The sequence below is a fragment of the Tupaia chinensis genome, unplaced genomic scaffold (assembly GCF_000334495.1).
Source record: "Tupaia chinensis unplaced genomic scaffold, TupChi_1.0 Scaffold146907_1, whole genome shotgun sequence".
In the NCBI taxonomy this organism is placed as follows: Eukaryota; Metazoa; Chordata; class Mammalia; order Scandentia; family Tupaiidae; genus Tupaia; species Tupaia belangeri.
Window position 1 is genome coordinate 987,077 of NW_006206760.1, and position 26,098 is coordinate 1,013,174.

At 43.2% G+C, this 26,098-nt stretch overlaps 1 protein-coding gene and 1 non-coding gene across 3 annotated transcripts in view; both read right to left on the reverse strand.

Moving 5' to 3' along the window:
- The window catches only part of NSUN7 (NOP2/Sun RNA methyltransferase family member 7), a 32,431-nt gene extending 6,339 nt beyond the window's left edge, over positions 1-26,092 (reverse strand). The window contains exons 1-8 of one of the 2 annotated variants that reach the window (XM_006169210.2): positions 25,652-26,092; positions 14,152-14,210; positions 13,149-13,279; positions 10,605-10,757; positions 10,090-10,273; positions 8,113-8,323; positions 5,397-5,540; positions 4,782-4,883 (exon numbers count right to left, since the gene is read on the reverse strand). In XM_006169210.2, the coding sequence (XP_006169272.1) occupies positions 4,782-4,883; positions 5,397-5,540; positions 8,113-8,323; positions 10,090-10,273; positions 10,605-10,757; positions 13,149-13,279; positions 14,152-14,210; positions 25,652-25,928 (1,261 nt within the window). In that variant the 5' untranslated portion in view covers positions 25,929-26,092. The remainder of the gene's footprint in view (positions 1-4,781; positions 4,884-5,396; positions 5,541-8,112; positions 8,324-10,089; positions 10,274-10,604; positions 10,758-13,148; positions 13,280-14,151; positions 14,211-25,651) is intronic. The other variant, XM_006169211.2, reaches the window with a different exon arrangement.
- On the reverse strand, positions 19,191-19,352 carry LOC114006302 (U1 spliceosomal RNA). The gene has a single exon (XR_003548038.1). It is a non-coding gene; the product is annotated as a U1 spliceosomal RNA (small nuclear RNA).
- Positions 26,093-26,098: the final 6 nt, after the last annotated feature.

Below are 26,098 nucleotides of genomic sequence, written 5' to 3' on the forward strand. Positions count from 1 at the left end.
CCAAGCAGTTGGCCATACGGAATCCAGTGCCTTAACCACCATGCCACCTGCTGGCCCCAATAATGCTTGTAGACAGAGAAAGCATCGCTGAGATGGCAAACTGAGTAGACGAGAAGGACCATAGGGAGCCACCACAGAGCTATCTGGGGAAGGGTGTTGGGAAGGAAGGGAACAGCAAGTATGAAGGCTGATGTGGATGTGGGCCTGCCAAGTTCAAGGAAGTCAAGTGTACCCTCAGTCTTATTCAGGGTAGACAGAATGAGGGCAGAGTAGCGGGAGATGCAGTCAGAAAGCACCAGCTAGGGGCCCAGCAGACGGTATTGTGGTTATTGGACTCCCACGTAGTGCTCACTGGACTCCCATGTGACCAGCATGGGAGGTCAACTGTAGCTGACCACAGTTTGAGTCCCAGAACTAGAGGCTTAAAACTCACGCCAGGCATGAGTGCATGTGTGCCCAAGATCCTGAAAGGAGAATGAAGAAGGGATTGCAGCGTGGCCATGCTCCCTAGGGAAGGGGTGAGTTCTCACTTTCTGTCTGTCTCTCTCTGTCTCTCCAGCGAGCACATGTATCCTATAGCAAAAATAAAAATCCTTCTTTAAAAAAAAACAAACACCAGATAGTACAGGGACTCGTAGCGCATTGGAAGGATGTAAGTTTTTACTCTGATTATGATGCGTTTTAACAAGCTCACTCCAATTGCTATGTTGAGAACAGACTTCAGGGGGCAGGGAGGGAAGCTGGTAACAGGTGAAACTACCGTGAGAACAGTAAGCCAGCCGTGTGGTGACTGATCTAGACAGGGTTGGTGTGGAGGTGGCTGCGTTCTGGATAGATGCTGAATGTAGAAGCCACCTCAGGGGCTCCCAGGCTGGCGGTGAGTATGAAAGAAGAGTCATGGATGGTGCTGACATTGTTAGTCTGAGCAACAGGTGAACTGAAGTGGCAGGACTCCAGGGAGGACAGGTCTGGAGGACTTCCATGGTGGACACGTGAACCTGAGATGCCCGTTCTTCACTAAGTGGGCATGTCAACAGGCGGCTTTTCCCCCGGTGATTCCCTACCTCCTACACACCTCCCATCTCCCACCCTCCTCCCACACTGTCTCCAGTACCCACACTTGTTCTCCATGCTTTCTTATCTTCCAGTCTTTCCGTGTCTGCCACAGAGTGCAGACATCCGATACGCTAGGTTGGTGGGAAGGTCAGGACAGAGTTTTCTTGATTTTTGTTGTAGGGCACATGCACTCACCCAAGAGACAGAGATAGAAAGCGAGAAATCTTCCCCCAGGGCGATGGCCACACCACAATCCCTTCTCCTCCATTCTCCTCTTGGGATTTTGGGCACGCATTTACGCATGCCCAGCATGAGCTTCAAGCCTCTGGCTCCTAAACTCAAACCGCAGCCCTAAACTCAAACTCCAGGTGGGAGGTTAGTGACATAACCTTTATACCATCTGTTGGTCCCAATTAACATATTTTTTCTATGACTTTCCCAACAACCCTATATATGCATGTATGTATACATGTGTGTGTGTTTAAATATATATTTTTAAAAATTTTAAGTAAGTCATGTAAAAAAATGTATGATTTACCAACTTTTGATCTCCCAATCAACTTATCTCATAGATCATATACATATTATCACATTTATTTATTTTTTCCAAACACAAGCCTTTTTATTGGAAAGAAGGCCAAATGTATTTGATATTAAAATAGTCTTATAGGATTGCAATTAAAATGAAATGTGATATATCAATGTATATAGCAGTTGTATAAACAAAAAAAAAATTTTTGTTTTTGGTTATCTTCTGGAAGACTTCACAAGACCTTGGTAACAATAGTAGCTATTATGAAAGGGAACTAGAAAGGAAGAGTTTGGGGTATTAAAACTTATATGTCGGAGCCAGCAGGTGGCATGGTGATCAAGGGCACTGGATTCCCACATGGCCAACTGTGGTTTGAGTCCCAGACCCGGAGGCTTGCTTTCTCTCTCTCTCTCTCTCTCTCTCTCTCTTTCTCCCTGTGTGTCTCTCTCTGGAAATATTAAAATAATAATAATAAAGTTAAATAATTATTAAAAAAAACTTACATGTCTTTTCAAGTTGGACCATGTGCACGTATTACCCATAAATACACAAATACATATTTTTTAAACAGTGAGCTTTTATTATTGTCAACAACAGAGAAGAGTTAAGCTTGAAGTCTTTGGGAAGTCAGTCTCCCCACTTGAAGTACAAAAGCTACAGAAGTGGCTGGAGGAGCTTTCTCGGAAGTTCCCTTCCTCCTGCCACCATGCAGGCGGCACTGCAGCGGAACCACCCTCCTGTGATCAGCAGGGATGGCACCAGACACCTTCCAGAACGAGCACCTGTGAGGAGACAGAGCAGGCACGCTCCTGTGGGTCAGGCCCTCATGGCAGCGGGTGAGAATCATTGTTGTGACCCCTCTGCTCTCCCGTCTCCAGTCCCGTTACTCTCCAGATGCATCCTCTGTTCTTTGGCCACAGCGTTTGATTCTGAAGATGATATTGAACAAGTCCTTGTCACTCTGAGGCTGAACTCTCACTTGACTTGGAAGACGTGTTTCTTCTTTTACTTTCCTGTCCTCCTTTTCTTTCTTCTTCTGGTGTTTCTCTTCACATTCTGAGGAAGGCGCCACTCTCACCTTCATCCAAGGTGGATCCTCCAGTAACTGCCTGGATTGCTATGCCCTCATAGCCTTCTCAGGTCTTTTTCTCCCCTGTAATCACACACGGGATCTCCCTGCACTGCTAACTGGGACTTCTTCCCCAGGCACATCCACAGTCCTGTCGTCGGAGCATGAGCAGACATTCCCTGGCATGTGGGTTGCCTGGCACGGCTGGTACAGTCTTCTGGCTTCGCCTGCCTTCCTTAATCAGCCCCAGATGTGGTTTTTCAGGCAGGGACTCCTAGTATTTGAGCCGCTGCAGCAGCTCCTGCTGGGCGGCTCTGGAGGCCTCTGTGCAACCCCCACATGGTTCTGCCTGGGCTGAGACCAGCTCCCTGGCACCCACCTGCCGCCTGGCCAGGTGGAGCCTGTGTCCCGGCGAGGGCGCCCCTGCCCGCCGCCCCAGTCCCTGCCCTGCTGCCCGGCCCCTCCTCTCACACTTAAATGAATGACTACTGCAACATCAGCTAAGAGGGTAGACCTCCTCAGTGCTCTGTCTAGCCTATTTCTATGCTGTGTCTTTATGTACCAACAACCTATCCCCATGGTATTGGGCCTTCATCAGAATTCATGCTCAATGCCTAACATCTAACTTAATGTCTGACCAAGTGCAGGTCCTTGATAAATACACACTAAATTAGTAAGTTTGGGGCCAGCAGACGGCATAGGGATTAAGGCGCTGGACTCCCATCTGACCAACCATGGCTTAATCCTGGACCTAATGCTTGAAAATTTATCTGGATGCATGTGCGCATGTGCCCAAATCCCCGGAGAAGAATGGAGGAGGAGAGATTGTGGCATGGCCATCCCCCTGGACAGTGACTTCTCATTTTTCCTCTCACTGTCTCTGTCTCTCTTCCGGGAGCACACACGCCCTATAGCAAAACCCTTGAAAAAGGTAAAACATCTCTGTCTCTCTGGTGATTGCACCAGCCCTAGAGCAAAAATCTCTCTAAAAAATAATTAAAAACAACGAACGTTTGGGACCAGCAGTTGGTGTAATGGCTACATTGCTGGACTCCCATAGAGTCGACTGCGGTTCGAGTCCTGGACCCAGTGGCTTAAACTCACTCTGGGCACATGTGCATGTGTGCCCAACATCCCAAGAGGAGAATAGAGGAGAAGGGATTGCGGCGTGGCCACCCCCTCTGGGGAGTGATTTCTCACTTTCTGTCTCTCTCTGTCTTTCTGGCAAGCGCATGCACCCTATAGCAAAACCTCTCAAAAAAAAAAAAAAGTTTATTAATATTCCAGATTTCTAAATTCCATGTCCACAGGTACTCATGGAAACACTCAAACCTTATACTCAGACTTCAAAACAAGACATCTAGGCTTTACCTGCAATTGCACCTCTCTATGTAGCAGTAAGAGAAATAAAGCTTTATAACATTTAGACTCTAGAATAGAGTTGTTAGGGGTAGCACATTGACAATAAAACATTAAATTATGCAAGAAGTAAAATAAAAATCAGAAAGATGAAAGTGTACAATTACAGATGTACATAATTATTTCAGCATTGTTAAATTGTGCTTACTAAACTATGTTAAAGCATATATTTTTAAAGGACTTAGATTGAATTTATAAAAATATTTTGAAGACAGGGACCAGCAGTTAGCGTAATGGCTATGTCGCTGGACTCCCACATAGTCGACCACAGTTCGAGTCCTGGACCCGGTGGCTTAAACTCACACTGGGCGCATGTGCGTGTGTGCCCAAGATCCCGAGAGGAGAATGGAGGAGAAGGGATTGCGGTGTGGCCATCCCCCTTGGGGGGTGATTTCTCGCTTTCTGTCTCTGTCTCTCTCTGTCTTTCTGGTGAGCACACGCACCCTATAGCAAAAACACCTCCAAAAAAAAAAATATATATATATATATTGGGACCAGCGGGTGGCGTGGTGGTTAAGGTGCTGGACACTCCCACATGGCTGACCAGGGTTTGAGTATTGTTTTTTTTTTTTGAAGACAGTAAGACTGAATGTTCTGAAAAATCTGCTAAGGTCCATTCTTCACAGCCTGACTGAAATAAATGAGTAGTCATGTTCCTGAGATTTACGCCATATCTTAGAAAGACTCTACTGCTGACCAACTTACATCTCATGGCATGCACTAGCTGTTCATACTGCTGCTGAGCAAGAACATGAAGTTTCTCTTCTGATGTGCCGCCTTGAGAGAGATCTTTAAGTAAACCTGTATCTAAATTGTGAAAAATGGTTATAAATATCTCAATTAGGTACTTTTTAAAAAAGAATTCTTTCAATTTTTTTTATTCATTCATTCATTTACTTTAATTTGACCAGAGAGAGAGAGAGAAAGTGAGAAAGCAAACCACTAGGTCCAGGACTTGAACTGTGGTCAGCCACGTGGGAGTGGCCAGCACCTTAACTGCCACTCCACCTGCTGGCCCCCAGGTACGTTTCAAATATTATTTTCACATTATAGTTCAATAATTTTGCCTGCTAACAAACTTTTTATTAGAAACTATTAAAACTAGACTCTCAAATGGCCAGTCACAGTCTGAATCCAGGACCTGGAGGCTTGCTTTCTCACTTTCTCTCTCCCTCTCTCTCTTTCTCCCTCCCCCACCTCTGGTAAGCACATTTGCCCTCTAGCAAGTTAAAAAAATAATTATTATTATAAATAAAATTAAATAATTCTTGAAAATACTTTTTCAACCAATTTCAATAATTTCAAGACTAAAAGAAGTACCTTCGTGTTCATTTAAAATAAACTCTACAGGATTACTAACACCCAGTCCCGAACACCGAGGTAGCAGCAGAATCACTTTCACTTTCTGTAACCTGTGATCCTTTGATTCAATGTTGGTGAATGCTTCACGAAGAATTTCAATATCTCGGAGGAAAAAATAGATTAAAAAATGTTAAAAATCTTAATGCAGTACATGGTTAGATCTATTAATTATTCAGTTTTAAATCCTTAATCCTACAAACGCTTTCAATGTAGTTAGAAAAAAAGGCTAGTTGTTTTTTTTTTCTTGGGGGGGGGGGACTTCCAAAGGGGGGGAACTTCCAAAGTTAACAAGGAATTCTCTTGATAAGAGTGAAAACACTTTTATTTAAAATCTTCCATTCTGAACTTCAGATTCAATGTGAAGTAGCATGATACAGTGGGGAAGGTGGACTTTGGAGGCAGAAAGACTCCAGTCGGCTCCCAACTCAGGGCTTTCTGTGCGTCTTAATCTCTCCACGCCTCTATGCCCTCGTCCAGAAAGTGGAACGTCTACCCCAGATCACTGTGCTGAAGCCTGAAATAAGGCAGCGAGGCTTAGCGTGGCGTCTAGTGAACAAACCAATGCTGGTTATTTTCCTTTCTCATGTTTTAATAACTCCCTTTCATACCTTCCCTTCTCCAGACTAAAACACGCAGACCAGGAGTATGTAAAAGGCAGTCTAAGCAGCTGAGCTCATACATGCTGGTGTGAAGCGTCAGCCGCACGCCAGGGCCCTGACATTTGGTCTGAGAGTCTGCCTTCCCTCCAGGTAAAACGTTTATGCCTTTACCTTACGCCCAACCCACTTCTTCGGTGGCTCCTATTCCCCTCCCAAGCCGAACCATCACTCCTGAGATCGCACCACCCACTTATTCTGCCTGTGTCGAAATAAGAGTTCTGAGATGCAGTCCCTTTGTGCTCAGTCCATCTCTCTCCCTCTTTTAATTTGCTATAGGGCATGTGTGCTCTCCAGAGAGAGACAGAGAGGGAAAGCAAGGAGTACCCCCCAGGGAGCATGGCCACGCCGCAGTCTCGCCTCCATTCTCTCTCGGGACTTGAGCACACACGCACACCAGTTCTGTGGTTTTTTTCAAAAGCCACTGGGTCCAGGACTTGAACTACACAGTAAGTCATGTGGGATTCAACCACCTTCACCATCACACCTCCTAGCTGTTCTGAAAAAAAATAAATAAATAAAAGTAAACTTTTGGGACCAGCAGTTAGCGTAATGGCTATGTCACTGAACTCCCATGTAGTCAATTGTGGGTTCAAGTCCTGGACCCGGTAGCCTAAACTCTCGCCGGGCACATGTGTGTGCGTGCCCAAGATCCCGAGAGGAGAATGGAGGAGAAGGGATTGCGGTGTGGCCATCCCCCCCGGGGGGTGATTTCTCGCTTTCTGTCTCTCTGTCTCTCTCTGTCTTTCTGGCGAGCGCACACGCCCTAGAGCAAAAACCTCTAAAAAAAAATAATAAACTTTTGACTTTTGAACCTGGGCCCTTCTTAAGTGGATAAGCCTCACAGAGCGCTGCACGCTAGTCAGCTCTATCTTTTCTTATTTTTTCTAATGATATTTTGTAGTTTTTCAGATATAAGTCTTATAATTTCTTCATTAAACTTATTCCTAAAAGTTTTATTATTTCCGATGTTATTTTCTTTCATTTTTAGTTTCTTTACTGGTGGTGTATAGGGATACAATAGATTTTATATATTCACTTTATATCCTGCAATCTCATTATAGAAATATAGTTTTCTAAATGGAAACAATAGTTTTTTTTTTCATGGATTTCTTAGAATTTTCTATACCAAGGCTGTTTGCTAGTTCTAGACACCTTTGCTTTTTATATTTTGAGAGTATGGTATTAGGTAAATACATCTTTACTACCGTTTATATTCTCCTGATGAATCAAAACTTTAATAGTAATATATGTCTTTATTTCTAGTCATGTTTTTTTAATCTGTTCACACGTAATGGCTATGTTGCTGGACTCCCATGTAGTCGACCACAGTTCAAGTCCTGGACCTGGTGGCTTAAACTCACGCCGGGTGCATGTGTGTGCGTGCCCAAGATTCCAAGAGGAGAATGGAGGAGAAGGGATTGCGGCGTGACCATCCCCCCTGGGGGGTGATTTCTCGCTTTCTGTCTCTATGTCTCTGTCTTTCTGGCGAGCACACATGCCCTATAGCCAAAACCTCTCCAAAAAAAGAAAAAAAAAAAAAGTCAAACACTATTGTAAAGTACCAAGATATTAATTTAACCTACAAATGTTTAACCAACATTAAACAATAACTTGATATAAGCTATTTTAAGAGTTTGTTTACATCTATAGTTTTTATATTATGAAAAAAATTTAAACAACTTTAATATTTCTTAAATCTTTTTTTTTTTTTGAGATTTTCACTGTAGGGCGCGTGCGCTCACCAGACAGACAGAGAGAGACATAGAGACAGAAAGCGAGAAATCACCCCCCAGGGGGGATGGTCACGCCGCAATCCCTTCTCCTTCATTCTCCTCTCGGGATCTTGGGCACGCACGCACACGCGCCCGGCGTGAGATTTAAGCCACCGGGTCCGGGACACGAACCGCGGTCGACTACGTGGGAATCCAGCGACATAGCCATTACGCTAACTGCTGGTTCCCAATATTTCTTAAATCTTGTAGAACAAGAATTACCAAACAAATATGTGTACATACTTTTACATCCCATTTTTGCAAAAAGCTTCTTCGAGTCAGGATCCTTAGCTTGTGCACGTACTCCACACACAAATACCTTTGAAGTATTGTTATGGGTTAAGATTGCCATGTGGGCGACTGTGTACCATGACCCTGTATTGACCATTAAGATATCATCGTCCATATTTAGTAAAGCCTTTACAGAGTGGACAGCAAGACTTCGAGATTTGTCCTGCAAGATAATGACACGATTAGGATTTCGAAGGATACGACTAGAAACATAAGCTGATTTATTTTTGCCTTCAATCGAAGAAAGTTCTTAGTAGGACTCTTGAAGAAATACTTAATTCATTTTAGTTTAAAACATCTCAATAAGTTAACAAAAATAAGTGACAAATATATTTCAGACGAAAAGCTCAACTTTGTTTAGCCTAAATTATAAGCTGATTTCTTTCTGCTTTAGATGAAAGAAAGGACTTAGTAGGAATCTTAAGGAGATATTTAATTCATTTTAGTTTAAAACACCTCAATATATATTTAAATTAAAAAGTTAACAGAAATAGCTAATAAATATATTTAAACTAAAGGCTCAACTTTGTTTAGCTTAAATTATGACTGCTATCATTTAATTTTTGTACACTGATAAGGTAATGCCAAAATCTCTAAAATATGATTAATAAGTTAATAATGTCTTGTCTCAGCCCCCTTTATTCCTCTTTACCAAAAACTTACTTATCTGCTATTGCTATTTTTTCTTTCCCACTACACTGCCACCTAAACTGCTATTAGATCACAGAGGTTGAAATTAAAATATATGAGAAGTTTATAAAAGGAGGTTGGCAGATTGAGTTTCACAGTGCTTGACAGGATAAGGCAGGTGTGGAGAAGAAATACACCTTAGAAGACCAGGGTGAATCTGAGGCAAAAATCTGAATATAAGGATGTAAAAATAAATTTAACCAGGCCCAGCAGGTGGTGTGGTGGTTAAGGCATTGGACTCCCACATAGCTGACCATAGATTGAGTACCAGGCCTGGCAGCTTGAAAATCACATGCATGCCCAAAATCCCAAGAGGAGAATGGAGCAGAAGGGATTATGGTGTGGCCAACCCTCCTGAAGGGTGATTTCTCACTTTCCTTCTCACTGTCTCTGTCTCTCTCCAGTGAATACATACCCTATAGCAAAAACTTAAAAAGCACGAATAATAATAATAAAGTCTACAATGTTGAGAAAAAATAAAATAGATTTAACTTAATATTTCCTACCTTTTGTTTTTTCAATCTATTGAAACCTTATCTCATATTTACTTGCTATACTGATAGCCATTATATACCTCTCACGAATCAAAGCTTTATGCTATATTAAAGAGATTATGACAAAGTATTTTCCTTTTCATAGGAAATAGAAGGAAGAAAAGACCCCATTGTACCATCTGTGAATTTTCTCTTAGAAGAGAAAACATAGAGGGTTTCAGCTCTCAGTAATACAAATCTTCCCATCTGTGGGGTCTGAGGAGGAGAATATGTCCTTTAATTTCACATGAGACAAAAATGCCAAGAGATGGGACCAGCAGTTAGTGTAATGGCTGTTGCTGGACTCCCATGTAGTTGACCGTGGTTCAAGTCCCAGACCTGGTGGCTTAAACTCATGCCGGGCACGTGTCCGTGGGTGCCCAATATCCCGAGAGGAGAATGGAGGAGAAGGGTGGCCATCCCCCTGGGGGGTGATTTCTCACTTTCTCTCTGTCTCTCTGTCTTTCTGGCGAGCGCACACGCCCTAAGCAAAAAACTTCTCCAAAAAATAAATAAATAAATAAAATAATAGATATAATAGAAGCACTGATTATAGAATATCATTTTATTCAAGGTGACAATTAGACCTCACAAACCTTCCTGTTAAATAGTATTATAAACAGCAATATGAACAGTGTTGTCTTATTTTTAGAGATTCTTTGACTAAGATTACTGAGCATCAGAATAAACATGAATATTAGTTTACCTGAAAAACAAGTTTATAATCTTTGAAAAGATCTGTATTTATGAGATCATTTTTATGATGAGATGGAAAAATTAAGACATCATAGCAATGTTGGTCCACTGCAAAGACTTTATCGTCAACATGCAAAACAGACTTGACTTGAATATAGCCTTTTCTCTTCAAATTATCATAAACATCTTCAGGGCTGTTAATATACAACAGTACGCTATGGTTACAAATAGAATACGTTAAAATGTAGTTAATACTAACATGCCTTTTTCCTACCATAAAGAAAAATAACTCTGGTTATATTGCAGCTAATGGAACTCACAATTTTACCTAGCAATAAATTAAAAGATAAGAGACAGAAAAGTTAGTATATTTATGTAATTACCTTTGGTAATTTGGTGATAAGATCTGGAATTGATTGTCTAATTGCCTAATGACGCCCTCAAATGTGTCCCAACCCCATTAAATGATCTTGTTCTAAAAGGATGGAAGGTCTTAATGAGTAAGAATATGATCTGAACTCTTACCTGATTTTACAAGTATTGATCCAAGCATAAAGCGGCAGCGTGGAGGCCCTCAGCTCCTGTTTCCTAACCGTTTCTGGCAGGATGTGGTAAATAGAAAGGGCATCATGTTTGATTCGACACCTTGCCAAGGCCGCGGCCAGTTTTACCTTGAAACTAGAAACAGAAAAGCCATGCTTCATGACAATTGCATGGAAGACTCAATTTTATACCAAAAAAACATGAAGGAATTATGAATTATATTGAGTTTTAGCAAATTCTTCTATAACTCCACTGGAAATGTTTGAAGTTTAAAATAAAAATGTACAGTTTTGAAAATACCAATCAAATAACCCTGATTCCTTTTTTCTATTTTTCTTGTATAGGTGTGCATTTCCTCAAATATTTAGAGCAACTGCTGGTTCCACGACAAATGTAATTCAGTGTGAAGGGTGTGGTAACCTTGTAATGGAATCCGGGTTCTGTCGCTTACTAGCTCTGCGACCCTAGGACTGCGGCTCGGAGTCCTTTCTCAGCCTCAGCTCTCATCTGCAGCAGGTAGTCAAATTACCTTGCTATTAGTGCAGGGATTACCAGTCACGTGTGCAAAACACTTAGCACGGCGCCTCGCACACAGCAAGCACGCGTTACAGTCATACAGGGAAACTATACAGTCTTGCTAAGATTCAGGAACGTTCGTGAATCTCTATCAAGTCTTTCCCGGTTCTGAATATCCCATGCCTGGAAGCTCCAAATAATAAGTAAAAAAAACTGTTTAGCATCACCATGAAATTTCAATGACTTTTTTTCTGTTATCATAGCCCACACTTTTTAAATTTCAAGAGTTCCACAAGAAAAAGAAAGACAGAGAATCAACCCTACAGGGTCTTTGCGCCTCAATGCGCCTGTAGCTTTTGCCAGTCCAGATCACAGACACATGCATGCATACCTGTCGCACAGAGGGAGGCCCTGGGCCATGAACCAGGTGAAAAGTCCAAGCCAGGTACCAGCACCTACCAAGAACCTGCTTGGGCATCATTATATGGTAGAAGGTGAGTGAGTACCAGAGAGTGACCCACTCCCCCACGCCTTTTTCATAATGGCACCAGGCTACCATGCCGGCAAAGCCCTCCGTCCTGAATACCTTATTAGATCCCACCTCCAACACTGTGACGTCAGTTGCCAACACATGAATTCTCAGGGGCTTATTTAAACCATAGCACGTAGTAACAGTATTTACTGACCGGTTTCCTGTACGTCTGGTTCTAAGCTGAGCATTTTATATGCGTGAGTTTAATTCACTCTTCCAAACACTCTTTGAGGTATCTTTTATTACCAGCTTCCGCTGATATTTAGGATGAAAGAAAACAAATTTTACAATGTTGGTTCTTAACTAAGTAGAGTGTTTTTCCAATTTAGTCAAATGATATATTTGTTCATGTTTTTCTGTACGAAGGTACATCATGACTTTTCCAGTGACCCAATAATTACTGCTGAGATTTTCTCACTTGACACATTAGGTTTTTAAAAAATTATTTATTTATTTTATTTTACTTATTATTATTGTTATTATTATTATTTAATATTCTATAGGGCACATGTGCTCGCCAGAAAGAAAGAGAGAGAAAGGAAGAAAGCGAGAAATCACCCCACAGGTGGGATGGGCATACTGCAATCCCTCTCCTTCGTTCTCCTCTTGAGATTTTGGAAACACACACACATGCACCTATTATGAATTTAATCCACCAGATCCGGGACTATAAAAAAGCTAAGTAAACAAACAATAGCTATTTTAAAAGAAGTTTAATTCAGGACCAGATGGCGTAATGGTTACGTTGCTGAACTCCTACCCAATCTGCTGCCTAGTCTTGGATCCGACAGCTTAAAACCCATGCTGGGATCGTGCGCATGTGTGCCCAAGATCCCCAGAGGAGTAAGGGAAAGGGATTGCGGTGTGGCCATCCCGCTGGGGGAGGGTGATTTCTCACTTTCTGTCTCTCTGTCTCTCTAGTGGGCACACACACCCTATGGCAAAAATCCCTCTTTAAAATAAAAAAAGTTGAATTTATATACATGCTAAAAAAAAACTGGGACATTTTAGGATTTCCCACATGCTTACACATAGGATGTCATATGTAAGCATTAAATTATTTTATTATTATTAATCTGCCAGTGTGCACATGTGCTTGCTAAGGAAAAGCAGGGAGGGGGAAATGAGAAAGCACTCGCCATGGGGGATGGTCACACTGCAACCCCTTCCCCTCCATTTCTCTCTCGGCTCAGGATATGGGGCACACATACACATAGACCTGGTGTTTTTCAAGTCACTGGGTCCGGGACTTGAACCCGCCAGTCAGCCATGTGGGATCCAACCGCTTCAACCACCACATCATTGGCTGGCCCCCAAAACAAAATGTATAACCTGTTTGTAAAGAAATTTGAGAAATTTATGGACTTTTATTTTTTTTATTAATTTTCAATGATCTACAAATTACACTGATACAATTTCACCAATGGCAATGCTAATACTGATTTCATATAAAACATCCTTTTCACTTTCATAATTACCTGTTAAGAAGGTTCTCCACTTCTTGCACTTCCGATATGGACTCTTCATTGTCAGGAAGGACGCGAGTTTGAAATTTCCTATCTTGGAAATCATACAGCATGACAATAATAAGACTGTTCAGATGGTCTGGCTGCCAGGGAGAAATGCACAAAAAGAAAAGCATGCAAACGATATCTAATGTATCTAATGACAGTATTTGCCATGCCTTTCTTTTTCTTGTTTTTTTTTTTTTTTTAACTTTGTTTATTCACTTTAATTCAACCAAAGAGGGACAGAGCAAGAGCGAGAGTGAGAGCGAGAGCGAGAGCAAGAGGGAAAGTGAGAAAGCAAGCTGCCAGGTCCGGGACTTGAACCGTGGTCAGTCTTGTGGGTGTCCAGTGCCCTTAACCACCCTACCACCTGCCAGCCCCCAGCCATTCCATTATTATTCATAACAGCAGAACTATGACCATGTTTACATAGTCTGATTGGATATGGAGATAGGAAGAGTCTTCAAACCAAAAACAACTAGCAAAAAAAAAAAAAACTTTAATTTGGTATGTTATCAAAATGAAAGGACAAGGACCAATATTCAAAGCAACAGGTTTAAGAAAGAGACCCTCATCTAGCCCTACTCTGAAGAGGTCTCAGTACTCGGAGCAGCAGATGGCATAATGGTTACGTCGGGACTCCCACGTGGTCGACTGCGACTCAAGTTCCAGACCCAGTGGCTTAAAGCCCACGCAGGGCATGTGTGCTTGCATGCCCAAAATCCTGAAAGGAGAAGTGACTGCAGTGTGGCCATCCCCCCTGGGAGGTCATTTCTCACTTTCTGTCTCTCTGTCTCTCTGTCTCTCTACCAAACGCATGCACCCTATAGCAAAAATCTCTCTTAAAAATAAAAAAAGAATGAAGAAGTCTCAGTAGTAAACAAACTTATTATTATTTAAGCCTAAAGGCTTTTAAATACTTTCTTTAAAATATAATAATGAAACAAGCTAATTCTAAAAGTTGTCTACTTACTATGGTGGTACTCGGGAAAATGTAGCTGTCTATTAACATAGTTTCCAAAATATCTTGATCTGCAAGACAAGGGAAATGCTTATTATCTAAAATACCATAAATATCATAGCTGAAAATAAACACTTTGGAATCAAAACACACGTGAAATAATGCCATGAAATGTCAGATTCACTTTCAGGTCTAAAATATGCAATTCTTGGTAGAGACTTAAAATGGCATGATTTATCATCTCTATGAACTAAGGAGCCTTAGACCCAGACCCACATGGACCCACAGTCAAATCAGAGGGAAGGGATCATCTGACTAGTCAAAGTAGTAGCAAAGGAATTTCAACCTTGGTGTCCCTTGGAAAGCATCAAAGAGGACCCCAGTAGCAATACTGTCCAACTCGTCTCGGCCCTTCCTGTGCGGCTGGATTTGATCTGCTAATATGTTATCCAGGGTTTCTGCTGTTTATGCTCGGGAGGAGATATTTAGAGTTTTTTTTTTTCTTTTTTTTTTCTTTTTTTTTTTTTTTTGCTATAGGGCACGTGCACTCGCCATACAGAGAGAGACAGAGAGACAGAAAGCGAGAAATCCCCCCCCAGGGGGGATGGCCACGTCGCAATCCCTTCTCCTCCATTCTCCTCTCGGGATCTTGGGCATGCATGCACACGCGCCCGGCATGAGTTTTAAGCCACGGGGTCCGGGACGCGAACCGCAGTTGACTACATGGGAGTCCAGCAACATAGCCATTACGCTAACTGCTGGTCTTCCGTTTTCTTTTCTTGTAATATCTCTGTCAGTGTAGGTACCAGAGCTATGCTGGCCTTATAAAAAAGAGTGTGAAGTGTTTCCTCTTCCTCCATTCTCTTGATGAATTTGCTAAACTGGTATTATTTCTTTACAATAATGTTCCCCTTTATTCATGATAGAGTGGGTGTGTGTGCACACATGAAAGTGAGCGAGAGAGAGAAAAGGCGAGAGTGCACCCCCACAGGGTCTGCTCACACCATAACCTCCTTCCTTCGGTCCTCCAGTTGGTGGGATCTTCGAACTCCGACACGTGCCCAGCGTGCTTCAGGCTGGCTGGGCCGGGGGCTTGAACCATGGTCACCATGTGGGCTCTGGCTTCTCTTGAGCAGCACATTACCGCTGTGTCACGGAGCTGGCCCTAACTGGTATTATTTAATGATTTGTTAGAACTCCCTAGTGAAGACACCGATGAAGTGACATCTCACCGGAAACCAACCGACAAGGAGTTAGCCATGGAAAGATCGGAGCAGGGACAGCATTCTAGGCGGACAGGAGGGTAACCGTGAAGGTACTAAATGGGCACACCTTAAAACCTCCAAGGGTACGTGGGTGTCCTTTTGGTTACAACCGCTTAAACCATAGACAAATAATAATATAATCCTATAACGAAAGCTTTAGTCAGCTGAATAGAAAGCTAGGTCTTGTTTCAACTCATTTAACATTTATAAAAAATCTATATGCGAGGTACACACTGAATCTCGATTTTTATTTGGAAGAAGGGAAAGCTAGGAAGACCAATCTAGGAACACTGACTCCGGTTCCCATAGGAAACCCTTTGGGAGCCATTACCCATGTCTCGGCCCCCAGTTCCAGCTGTCCTGCATGAAACTGCATCCCCACTTCAGTGATAAGGAAAAGGACGTTTAGGGTTTCACATCCTTAGTACTTCATAGATTCCCAGCCTAAGTCCCACTTTTTGTCAGAGAAAACACAGTTGGCATAAGGACAACTGTTAGAGGGACTTCGGGGCTGGCAGGTGGCGCGGTGGTTAAAGGTGCTGGACAGCGCCTTTATGTGATGGCTGACAGCAGTTTGAGTCCCAGATCTGGGAGCCAAAGTGCATGCTCCCACATTATGCTCTTGTCCTCATCCGATTCTCACAACAAACCAGTGTAGCCAAACCCAACACGCCTCATCTGCCTGACTGAGGTCAGCAGGGGACCTGAATGATTCTCACAACAAACCAACGTAGCCAAATCCAACACGCCTCGTCTGCCTGACTGGGATCAGCAGGGGACCTGAAAGCCGCAGACCCTGCCCACCTACAGATCAGCCCAGCAGCTCCACACTTTCCCGTCTCCCCAGAACTGAAGCTGCTCTCTTTAGCCTGTCGGAGGGAACTGTTCACCCCCAGCCTTTAAGATCCCAGTGGAGGGTCTTTTCTGGAGAAACACCTCCACTCTCTGCACGCCCTAGGAAAGGAAAACTGATGTGACTATGAAACTGGAAGAAGGAACAGGGCATCTCTGCCCACTCGCTCTCTGCCAGCCAGTCCTACAGGAGGCGTGCACGCATCCCAGGCTGCTGTTCGCCACATGTCTTGCTGGCGTTGGGGTGCAGGGGTCTGGGATTACCCAGCTGTACCGTGGACTGGACGGGCAAGTCTCTGACCAGGAGTAAAGTACTGGCAAGCCCCAACCAGAGATCCAAAGCCGTGTTCCCAGACACTCCGTGTTTCTCAATGGGGTCCAAACTCGGGCTTTGTGAAGGCGGAATGCCATTTACTGGCCCTTCACACTCAACAGTCTGTCTGCTCAGCCTTCCCACTTCGGCAGAGAGACGGGAGACAGTTCCTTTTCTGACTCTCTTCTGGGTTCTTCCTCTCTATTTTTATTACGCTTTCATTGTTTCCTTTGTACAAGGGCAAACTTAGAATGAACAGTTTTGTAGAAGGCCAAGGCTTCCTATGATTATAAATACAGACATCTGGGAGGAGGGAACTTGGCAAAAGAATATCTGGGAGAAGCAGACACCGTGGAAAAGAAGGGGCGGCACCAAATACAAAATCGTTGTGCAGTTAAAACAGAGCCAAGGAGGGCCCTGAAGGGCTGGAACTGCGAGTAGGAGCTGCACTCCACCACCCTCCCAGCTAGGTGGGGACCTCCTCCTCTCATCCTTCCTGCCACCGAGCTCTTCGGGGATGCCGGTTAGTCTCTTCCTGAGCTTCTCCTCCTCTTTTCCTCTACAAAATGAGATGTTCCACCTCCAAGGACTGGTGTGTCCAATGGTGGGAAGTTTTTTGTGAATTATAAAGAGCACACAAAGTACTATTACTGTCACTCAAGAGAGCTGCTTTAACCTCTTAGGTGACAACTGGAGCACAGGAGAGCACTGACCTGGGTCACCTTCTCGGAGCCCCGTGCAGTCTGTACTTAACTCAGCAGGCCTGACCGGCCCAACTGCACATCCTAAAGAAAGGCTGCCCGCTGACTGGTTCCTGGAGGTAAGGAACCTCCGTGCCCTGAGGATAGCCCGGCTGATGAAAGCGTCCTTGTTCACCAGGAGCCCAGGTCACACAGCATTAGCCTGACCCTAGGAGAAGCTAGATGGAGTAACTAAGGTGGGCACGCCTCGTCTGCAAGACTGAACCTCAATTACGCTAGGCAGCAAAGCTCAGGTAGGCCTCCCTGACGGGCAATAGAGAAATCCCTGCACCTTATCCGTGGGATACATTCCACAGTCCCCAGTACATACTTGAAATCACAGATAATACCGAGCCCTAAGAATACTACGTTAATATAATTTCTTATACATTTTCTTTCTTTTTAAGGTTTTTCCCACAGGGTGTGTGTACTTGCCCAAGAGAGACAGAGAGAGGGACTTCCCTAAGAGGGAATGGCCATGCTGCAATCCTTCTCCTCCAGTTTCCTCCTGGGATTCTGGGCATGCAAATACACATGCCTGACATGATGTTCAAGCTGCCAGTCTGGAACTGGAACCATGGTCAGTCATGTGGGAGTCCAACACCTGAACCACTACCCCACCTGCTGGTCTTCTTAGACATTTTCTTATTCCAAGTCAAGGATAGTTTAATTTATAAATTAGTAATAAGCTATTAAAACAATAAGGTAGAATAAATGTAAGTTATAGATGTAGTGATGTAGTGTTTATCTCAAAATATATACTATATATGCATAATCTATACTACATAGACACACACATATTGTACAATACACTATAATAAAAGTTCTGTGAATGTAGCATCTCACTCAAAATATCTTACTCTACTGTCCTGCGTGAAAAGCCAAGCCAGAGACGAGCCGGGACTACTGTGCCGCTTCATGCATGCTGGCATATGTTGCTGCTTGGGGAATTGAGCAAATGATTTCTTTTTTTTTTTTGGAGAGAGTTTTCCTATAGGGCGCGTGCGCTCGCCAGACAGACAGAGAGAGACAGAGAGACAGAAAGCGAGAAATCACCCCTCAGGGGGGATGGCCATGCCGCAATCCCTTCTCCTCCATTCTCCTCTCGGGATCTCGGGCATGCACGCACACGTGCACAGCGTGAGTTTAAGCCACCGGGTCCGGGACTCGAACCGCGGTTGACTATGTGGGAGTCCAGCGATATAGTCATTACGCTAACTGCTGGTCCCGGGAATTGAGCACTATTGATAAAACTCCATAGGGAAAGGGCAGCAGGAAGCTTGACCTGGTCTCTACTGGACTCTGCGCTGCCCCTGCACCTTCACTTGATGCCGACTTTAACCTGCATCCTTCCGTGTAATGAAGAGTAACTATTCCATGTAACAGCTCTGCTGTGTTCTGTGAGTCCTTCTAGCAAACTGTTGAACCTGAGGGTAGTCTTGGGAACCCTGGACCACCATTACTAATTCCCAAAACTATAACCAGAACATCTGAGGGTATTTCAAAAAGGCTATTGAAAATGGAATTAAAGGAAGAGTTTATTTTTGGTGCAAAATATTTGAAGTTCACATAAGTCTTTTTTTTTTTCCTCTCCATAATAGGCATTTTCCATGAACTTTTAAAAGACCTTCTCATATGTCAAGCATTTTACCAGGTTTTTCAGGGGCAGATTCTATGATTCTGAAATGACCAGATTAATGCCACAGTCAGGTCCTAGAAGTCAAAGTTCACCAGCCACTATAGACACCTAGAGAAGCAGGAGAATGAATTAAATCAAGAAAAACCACTAGTTTCAGAAGCATCTTTTTGAGATTATTTCTTGTTCATTTTGCCAGTTTTTCTTCTGTTCTAATTATTAGCATTTTTTTTTCTTTAAATTACCAGGGGAGAGTGTGAACGCAGTCCCCCATTACCACAAATTATGCAGTTAAGTTTCCCACATTTGGGGAGATCATAGGGGTCAGCACATCCAGAGTGCCATGGAAAAGCCTCACCCTAGGAAAACCACCTTCGTGATCATGGTCTCCCCTGCCAGGTAAGCATAACTGTTAGCATTTCTTGAAATTCTAATTAGAATTAGAGATTCTTTGAAAAAATTAAGTAGCAGTGAGTACTCGACTACTTCGGTGAAAGTTATACTTAATAGGAATAGGCTACTCTTCCTAAGTATCAAAAATTCTTCCTTGTTTAGGCAGAACATTGACTAGGGTTAGTTTGGTTGGAGTACAAGAATGCCAGTGGCATTCTCCATTTCAAAAGCCAGTATACTTAGACCTTGGCACTTTTTTAAAGCCTTTTGCCATAGGCATATGCGCTCCCTAGAGAGAGACAGTAAGAGAGATGTTGAAAATCTGACCCCCCCCCCCCCGGAGAATGACCACACCACAATCCCTTCTCCTCCTGAGGTTTTAGGCACACACACACACACACTTACATGCACCCAGCGTGATTTTCAAGCCACCATGTCTAGGACTCAAACTATAACTAGCCATGTGGGATTCCAGCATCTTAACCACCATGCCACCTGCTGGCCCCCCCTTGAAACTTTAAAAGGATAATCAGATAAATACACTCTGCTTTGACAGAGCTTATATACAAGGAAGGACAGCAACAAAGGCACAAACAATAAGACTGAAAAGCACAAAGCATAGCCAAAGAAATATATGCAGCATTTGTATAACTAACTAGCCATGTGGGATTCCAGCATCTTAACCACCATGCCACCTGCTGGCCCCCCCTTGAAACTTTAAAAGGATAATCAGATAAATACACTCTGCTTTGACAGAGCTTATATACAAGGAAGGACAGCAACAAAGGCACAAACAATAAGACTGAAAAGCACAAAGCATAGCCAAAGAAATATATGCAGCATTTGTATAACTAAGAGATTTTTCTGTTAACTTTCCTCTGCTTCCTTAAACACACACACACACACACACACACACACACACAGATCTAATTACCTATTCACAAACTCACAGAAGACCATCACACAAGCTCTCTTTAGTTTGTACAATAACCTTTATAGCTTTATTGCTCCTATGAAATCTCAGGGGAAAAAATGATACTGAGTTTTCTTGTGTGAACCATGATTCCCTAAACCTATACTATACAAGCCAGATGTGAGTTAAGCAAATATCACATGTGGCCTAAACCTCTCCTTTCAGCCCAACACCCAGCAAAAAGCCAGAATCCATGTGCATCTGAGGTGGGCCTAGGCCTGCCCTAAACCTCTCCTTCCAGCCCAACACCCAGTGAAAAGCCAGAATCCATGTGCATCTGAGGTAGACCTAGCCCTGCCCCTTTAACCAGAAAGACTCTGCCCTAAACCTCTCCTTCCAGCCCAACACCCAGTGAACAACCAGAATTAACTTCAAGGTAGGAAGTAACATATAATCCATCGGATGACCAGAAACCACCACAGAGGCACAAGAAATACGGATAATCAAGAAAATATCTCTCCCCCAAGGGGAAAGAACCACCCTTCACCATCCACATACAGAACAATGTAACTCATGGAAATGTCAGGTGAAGAATTTAGGATATTCATAGTGACAAAGCTAACAGAGATGCAAGAGAAGAGACACAATGAACTCCAAAAAATCTAGGAGAAAAGAGACAAGTTCCAGGAGGTAAGGAAGTTCTTGCACGAACTGAAAGAGATGAAACACACCATAAAAAAAGAATCAAATGGAACTGTTAGAAGATGAAGGATGTGATACAGGAAATCGAAATCTCCCTTGAAAGTATTAAAAGTAGATTAGATCATGCAGAGGATCAAATCTCAGATGTAGAAGACAGAACCTCTGACCTAGAAAAATTCACCAAAAAGACTGAGAAAATAACCCAAAAACAATGAAAATATACGAGTAATACTAGATACTATCAGACACCAAACATCCGTATAATAGGTATCCCAGAAGGTGAGGAAACGAATCAAGGCACTGATAATTTAGTCCATGAAATCCTGGAAGAAAACTTTCCAAACCCAGAGAGGCATTCAAATATCCAGACCCAAGAAATACAAAGGACCCCATATAGAATCAATCCAAGAAGATCTTCTCCAAGGCACATCATAGCCAGATAGTCCAAAACCACAGACAGACGCAAGATACTAAAATTGGCAAGAGAAAGTCAAGGTCCTTTCAAAGGATATCCCATTGGGCTGACATGGGACCTCTCATCAGAAACGATGCAAACAATGAAAGAATGGGAAAATATATTCAAAGAGTCCAGTGAAAAACAATTTCAACCAAAGATACTATATCAGCAAGATTATCCTTCATGTGGAAAGAAAAGATAAAAACATTCTCAGATAAACAAACCCTGAAAGAATTTACCAACACCGAGCCATCTCTTCGAGAAGTTCTGAAGGGAGTACTAGATCAGGAAAACTAAAGACAGAGAAATAAGAGAACAAACAATGACCAAGAAAAAGGCCAACTTAATGGCAGGGACAAGTTCTGAAATATAAATAATAATGTTGACTTTCAAGAGAAAGGTCAGACCACAGTAACACATTCAACAAAAGAGATTACATGAGACTGAACTGGTGAAATAGAATTCTATGACTTTTTTCTAAAACATTACTGATTTTCTTCTATGCTTTGTCTTCCAGACTTAAGGATTCTTGTTTTCTTTTTGAGTTGTCGATGGATTCAGCAATTTGTTTAAAAAAAAAAAAAAAAATGGGACCAGCAGTTAGCGTAATGGCTATGTCGCTGGACTCCCATGTAGTCGACCACGGTTCGCGTCCCAGACCCAGTGGCTTAAAACTCATGCCGGTGCGTGTGCGTGCGTGCCCAAGATCCCAAGAGGAGAATGGAGGAGAAGGGATTGCGGCGTGACCATCCCCCCTGGGGGGTGATTTCTCGCATTCTGTCTCTATGTCTCTCTCTGTCTGTCTGGCGAGCGCACGTGCCCTATAGCAAAAACCTCTCCAAAAAAAAAGAATTTTTTAAATTGAAACATAAACTTTTCTCCCTCCCTGAGCCCTTTGCAATTGGAAAATATTTGTGGGCATTCTTATTTTGTGGCAGATTGGTTATTTGCATAAGTTCAATAATACACTAGTATTTGTTGCCTTCCATTAGAAATTGAATCCTTCTGGGGCTTTGTGCAAAAGCAGACCAAATTGAGATTAACCTTTTTTTTTTTTGGCAAATAAGTTAGTTTATACCTCTCTTTAGTAAAGGGGAATAAAGAAAAAAAAAGTTTCAGAAAAAAAAATAGTGCACTTGTCACTAGATTCTAGCTTTGTCCATACTTTTAGTTTAAGATCTTTTGTGAATCAATAAAACGTTAAAAAAAAATAGTATGGAAGGGAGGAAGGGGAAAGGGGAAGGAAAAAACTGGTAAAAGTATGATTAACTGATAAAAAATGAGAAGTTATTTGCTGATGACAATGTATATGGTAATATCTTTGTCTTGAGGACTTGAATGGTATTTGTGTTGGAAAAACAAATGTATACTGTAAAGACATGATTACATGTAAATAAATTTCAAAAAAGTAAAAAAAAGTTTCACATGTGGAACCTCATAAAACGCTGGTAATTCAGAAGATCAAAACTGAAATGCAGGGACCAGCAGTTGATGTAATGGCTATGTCGCTGGACTCCCATGTAGTCGACGCAGTTCGAGTCCCGGCCCTGGTAGCTTAAACTCACGCCGGGCGCATGTGCGTGCGTGCCCAAGATCCCGAGAGAAGAATGGAGGAGAAAGGATTGCGGCGTGCCCATCCCCCCCTGGGGGTGACTCCTCGCTTTCTGTGTCTCTGTCTCTGTCTGTCTTTCTGATGAGTGCATGTGCCCTACAGCAAAAATAAACTCTCAAAAAAAAGTGAAATGCACAAGAGTCCCCAATAGTTTAATAGTTACAATACCATGCTTTGGGGCCAGCCACATTGCCTGGTTAAAGGAGCCAGATTCCACATGGCTGATAATGCAGTTCAAGTTCTGGCCCCAAGGCTCAAAAAACACTCCAGAAACATGTGACTGTATGCATGCCCCAAGTCCCAATGGAATGGGGAAATGAAAGAGAAGGAATTGTAGTCTGACCACGCCCCACTGAGGAATGCTTTCTCCCTCTTGCTCCCTGACTCTCTATGGTGAGCACACATGCTTTCTGGCAAAAAGGATCAAGGTCTTAATTATCTTGGAAAACCAAGTGCATTTACAATTCTGATCTTACTGCATTGAGCATTCAGAAATTAGTCAGATAATAATTTAAATCAAGATAGTATGATTATAATATTTTAGAGGCCAGCAGAGGTTAAGGCAGCCGGATCTCACATGTCCAACTGCAGTGTGAGTCCCAGACCCAGCAGCCTGAAAAGCACCAGGTGTGCGTGCGTGTGTGTCCGAAATCCCAAGAGGAGAATAGAGGAGAAAGGGGTTGCAACATAACCATCCACGCCCCTGGGGTTTGCTTTCTCACCTTCCCTCTCACTCTCTGTCTCAAGCAAGCACACAAACCCTATAGCAAAAATATATACATACATACATATATATATATATATATAAAATATTTTTTAATAAAAACCAATGCCATCTTTGAATTTATAAAAATGGTGTTTCAAGGAAAATCAGGTTTGTAAACAGAACACAGTGTTGGGAAGAAAAAGAATAATCTACATATATATCTTTACATACCACCTCGTTAATGCATTAATTTTACATAGAATAATTCAGGCTTTTATTATTGACTTCTAAAGGTAAGATTCAATGTTTAATTGCTTATAACAGAATTCTAGCATTAACATTAAATATACATTCATCCACATGGCTATCCAGGTTGCATTTAATTGTTGCAAGGAAAAAACATAAAGTTTGTTTGATGTGTATAGAGAAACTTGCGTAGGATGTAGGAAGGAGCCTGGGGAAGGCGTAAAACGGAATCTGAAAGATTAAACTGGAGGAAGAAAAATGGTTAAGACAGACATAAAGAAGGACCAGCAGTTAGCATAATGGCTATGTCGCTGGACTCCCATGTAGTTGACCACGGTTTGAGTCCCAGACCCGGTGGCTTAAACTCACGCCGGGCACACGTGCGTGCATGCCCAAGATCCCAAGAGGAGAATGGAGAAGGGATTCTGTTGTGGCTGTCCCCCCTGGGGGGTGATGTGATTTCTCATTTTGTCTCTCTCTTTCTGGCAAGCGCACACCCCCTATAGCAAAAACCTCTCAAAAAAAAAAAAAAAAAAGACAGACATTAAGAGAAAAAAAAAAAATCATGAGCAAGAGATGAAAACTAAAGAAGCTGCTTGTAGAATCGTACAAATTTTCCTGGATTACAAATTAGGGGTTTCAGAGTCAAGCTACATCGCCTCTGCAGACAACCACAAATATATATCGGTGTCTAAATAGACAATGGGACATTTTAATTTAACTGACCAAAATGTAGAGGCTTCCTCTGTGCAAGGATGTTCAAGGCCTCCTAAGTACTAGCACTAAGACATGTTGCCCCTTCCCGTGTGTCTCTCTACCAAGTCATATGCTCATTTGAGCCAGGCCGCTAACGCTCTAAATATTTCTAGAACTTCCATTTCAAGCTACAATATACAAACTAATACAAGGTTTATAATCAAGGCTAGCACAAAAGCCTTCGGGCCCTCTGCTCTCCTCATAACAGTATCTGCTTATTTCCTAGGGTTTGGGAGGTGGCCATTAGTCACCATTAAGGGAATCAGGGAGTCTCAAATCCTGGAGACAACGCACAAAGGGAAAGCCTACTCAAGGTAGGCTCCCCAAAATGAAAGCTATTGGCCATGAAGGGGCTCATTGGAATTGGGTCTGCCTTCATCTTGATATTAGTTTTTGCAATACTGTATCTTTTTCGAATTGCAGTTTTAATTCTCTTTCTACACTCCCTTAGTTGTCTGTTTGCCACAGCTCATGAAACGCAAGATAGGAAATAGAAAGAATTAGAGGGAAATCAGCTTCCAGTTCGCTGGTAATCAAGATGTTTCCCTGTTCATTGGAATGCGGGCGCTACCTGTATGTACCTGGAACATGGAAAAATGAGAGAGGGAAAGAAAGAGAGAGAGGGAGGGAGAGAGAGGGAGGAGAGAAGAAGGAAAGAAAGAAAGAAAAAAGAAAGGAGAAAGACAAAAAGAAAAGGGAAAGGAAAGAAAGAAAAAGGAAAAAGAAAAAAAGAAGGAAAGAAAAGAAAAAAGAGCCTGAAAGCTAGTTTCAGGGGCCTCCTCTAATTTCTTGGCATTTGCAATTAACCGAAGACAGGCCAGTGCTTAAACAAAAGGCCAGGTGTGCGTGTGTGGTGGGGGCCAGCTCCCCCGGGCCTGTCGCTGGGTGTCCTGGAGCGCCGATCTCCCCGATGACACTCACATTTCAGGGCGCTGAAGGCCAGCTCGTAGGACAGGCGCCGCCAGGACTCGTCCTCCGACTCCGAGGACGGCAGCGGCTGGTTCCCGTACTTGATCAACACTTTATCCGGCGCCTTTTCGGTTCGAATCCCCTGGAAAATGTTGGCGGCCCTCACGTACACGGAATCGGGGTAGCCGGGCTTCTCGGGGACCCCGGCGGAGCTGCGGTCGCTGCCGGCCGCGTCGGGGGACAGGCCCGGGGAGGCGCGCCGGGAGAGGGCGGTCGTAGGGCTCAGCATGTCGTCGCTCGGCCGCGGCGGGCTCACACCGCCGACCCCCCGGGAAGGGGGTCCCCTCGGCCCGCGGGCATCGTCGCAGCGGGGTCGGCCAGGTCCCTGGGCACGGAGCCCGGCGCTCCCCGGAGGGTTCCCCGCGGCGCGCCCTGACCCCGACGGCGGCTCCGGGCTGT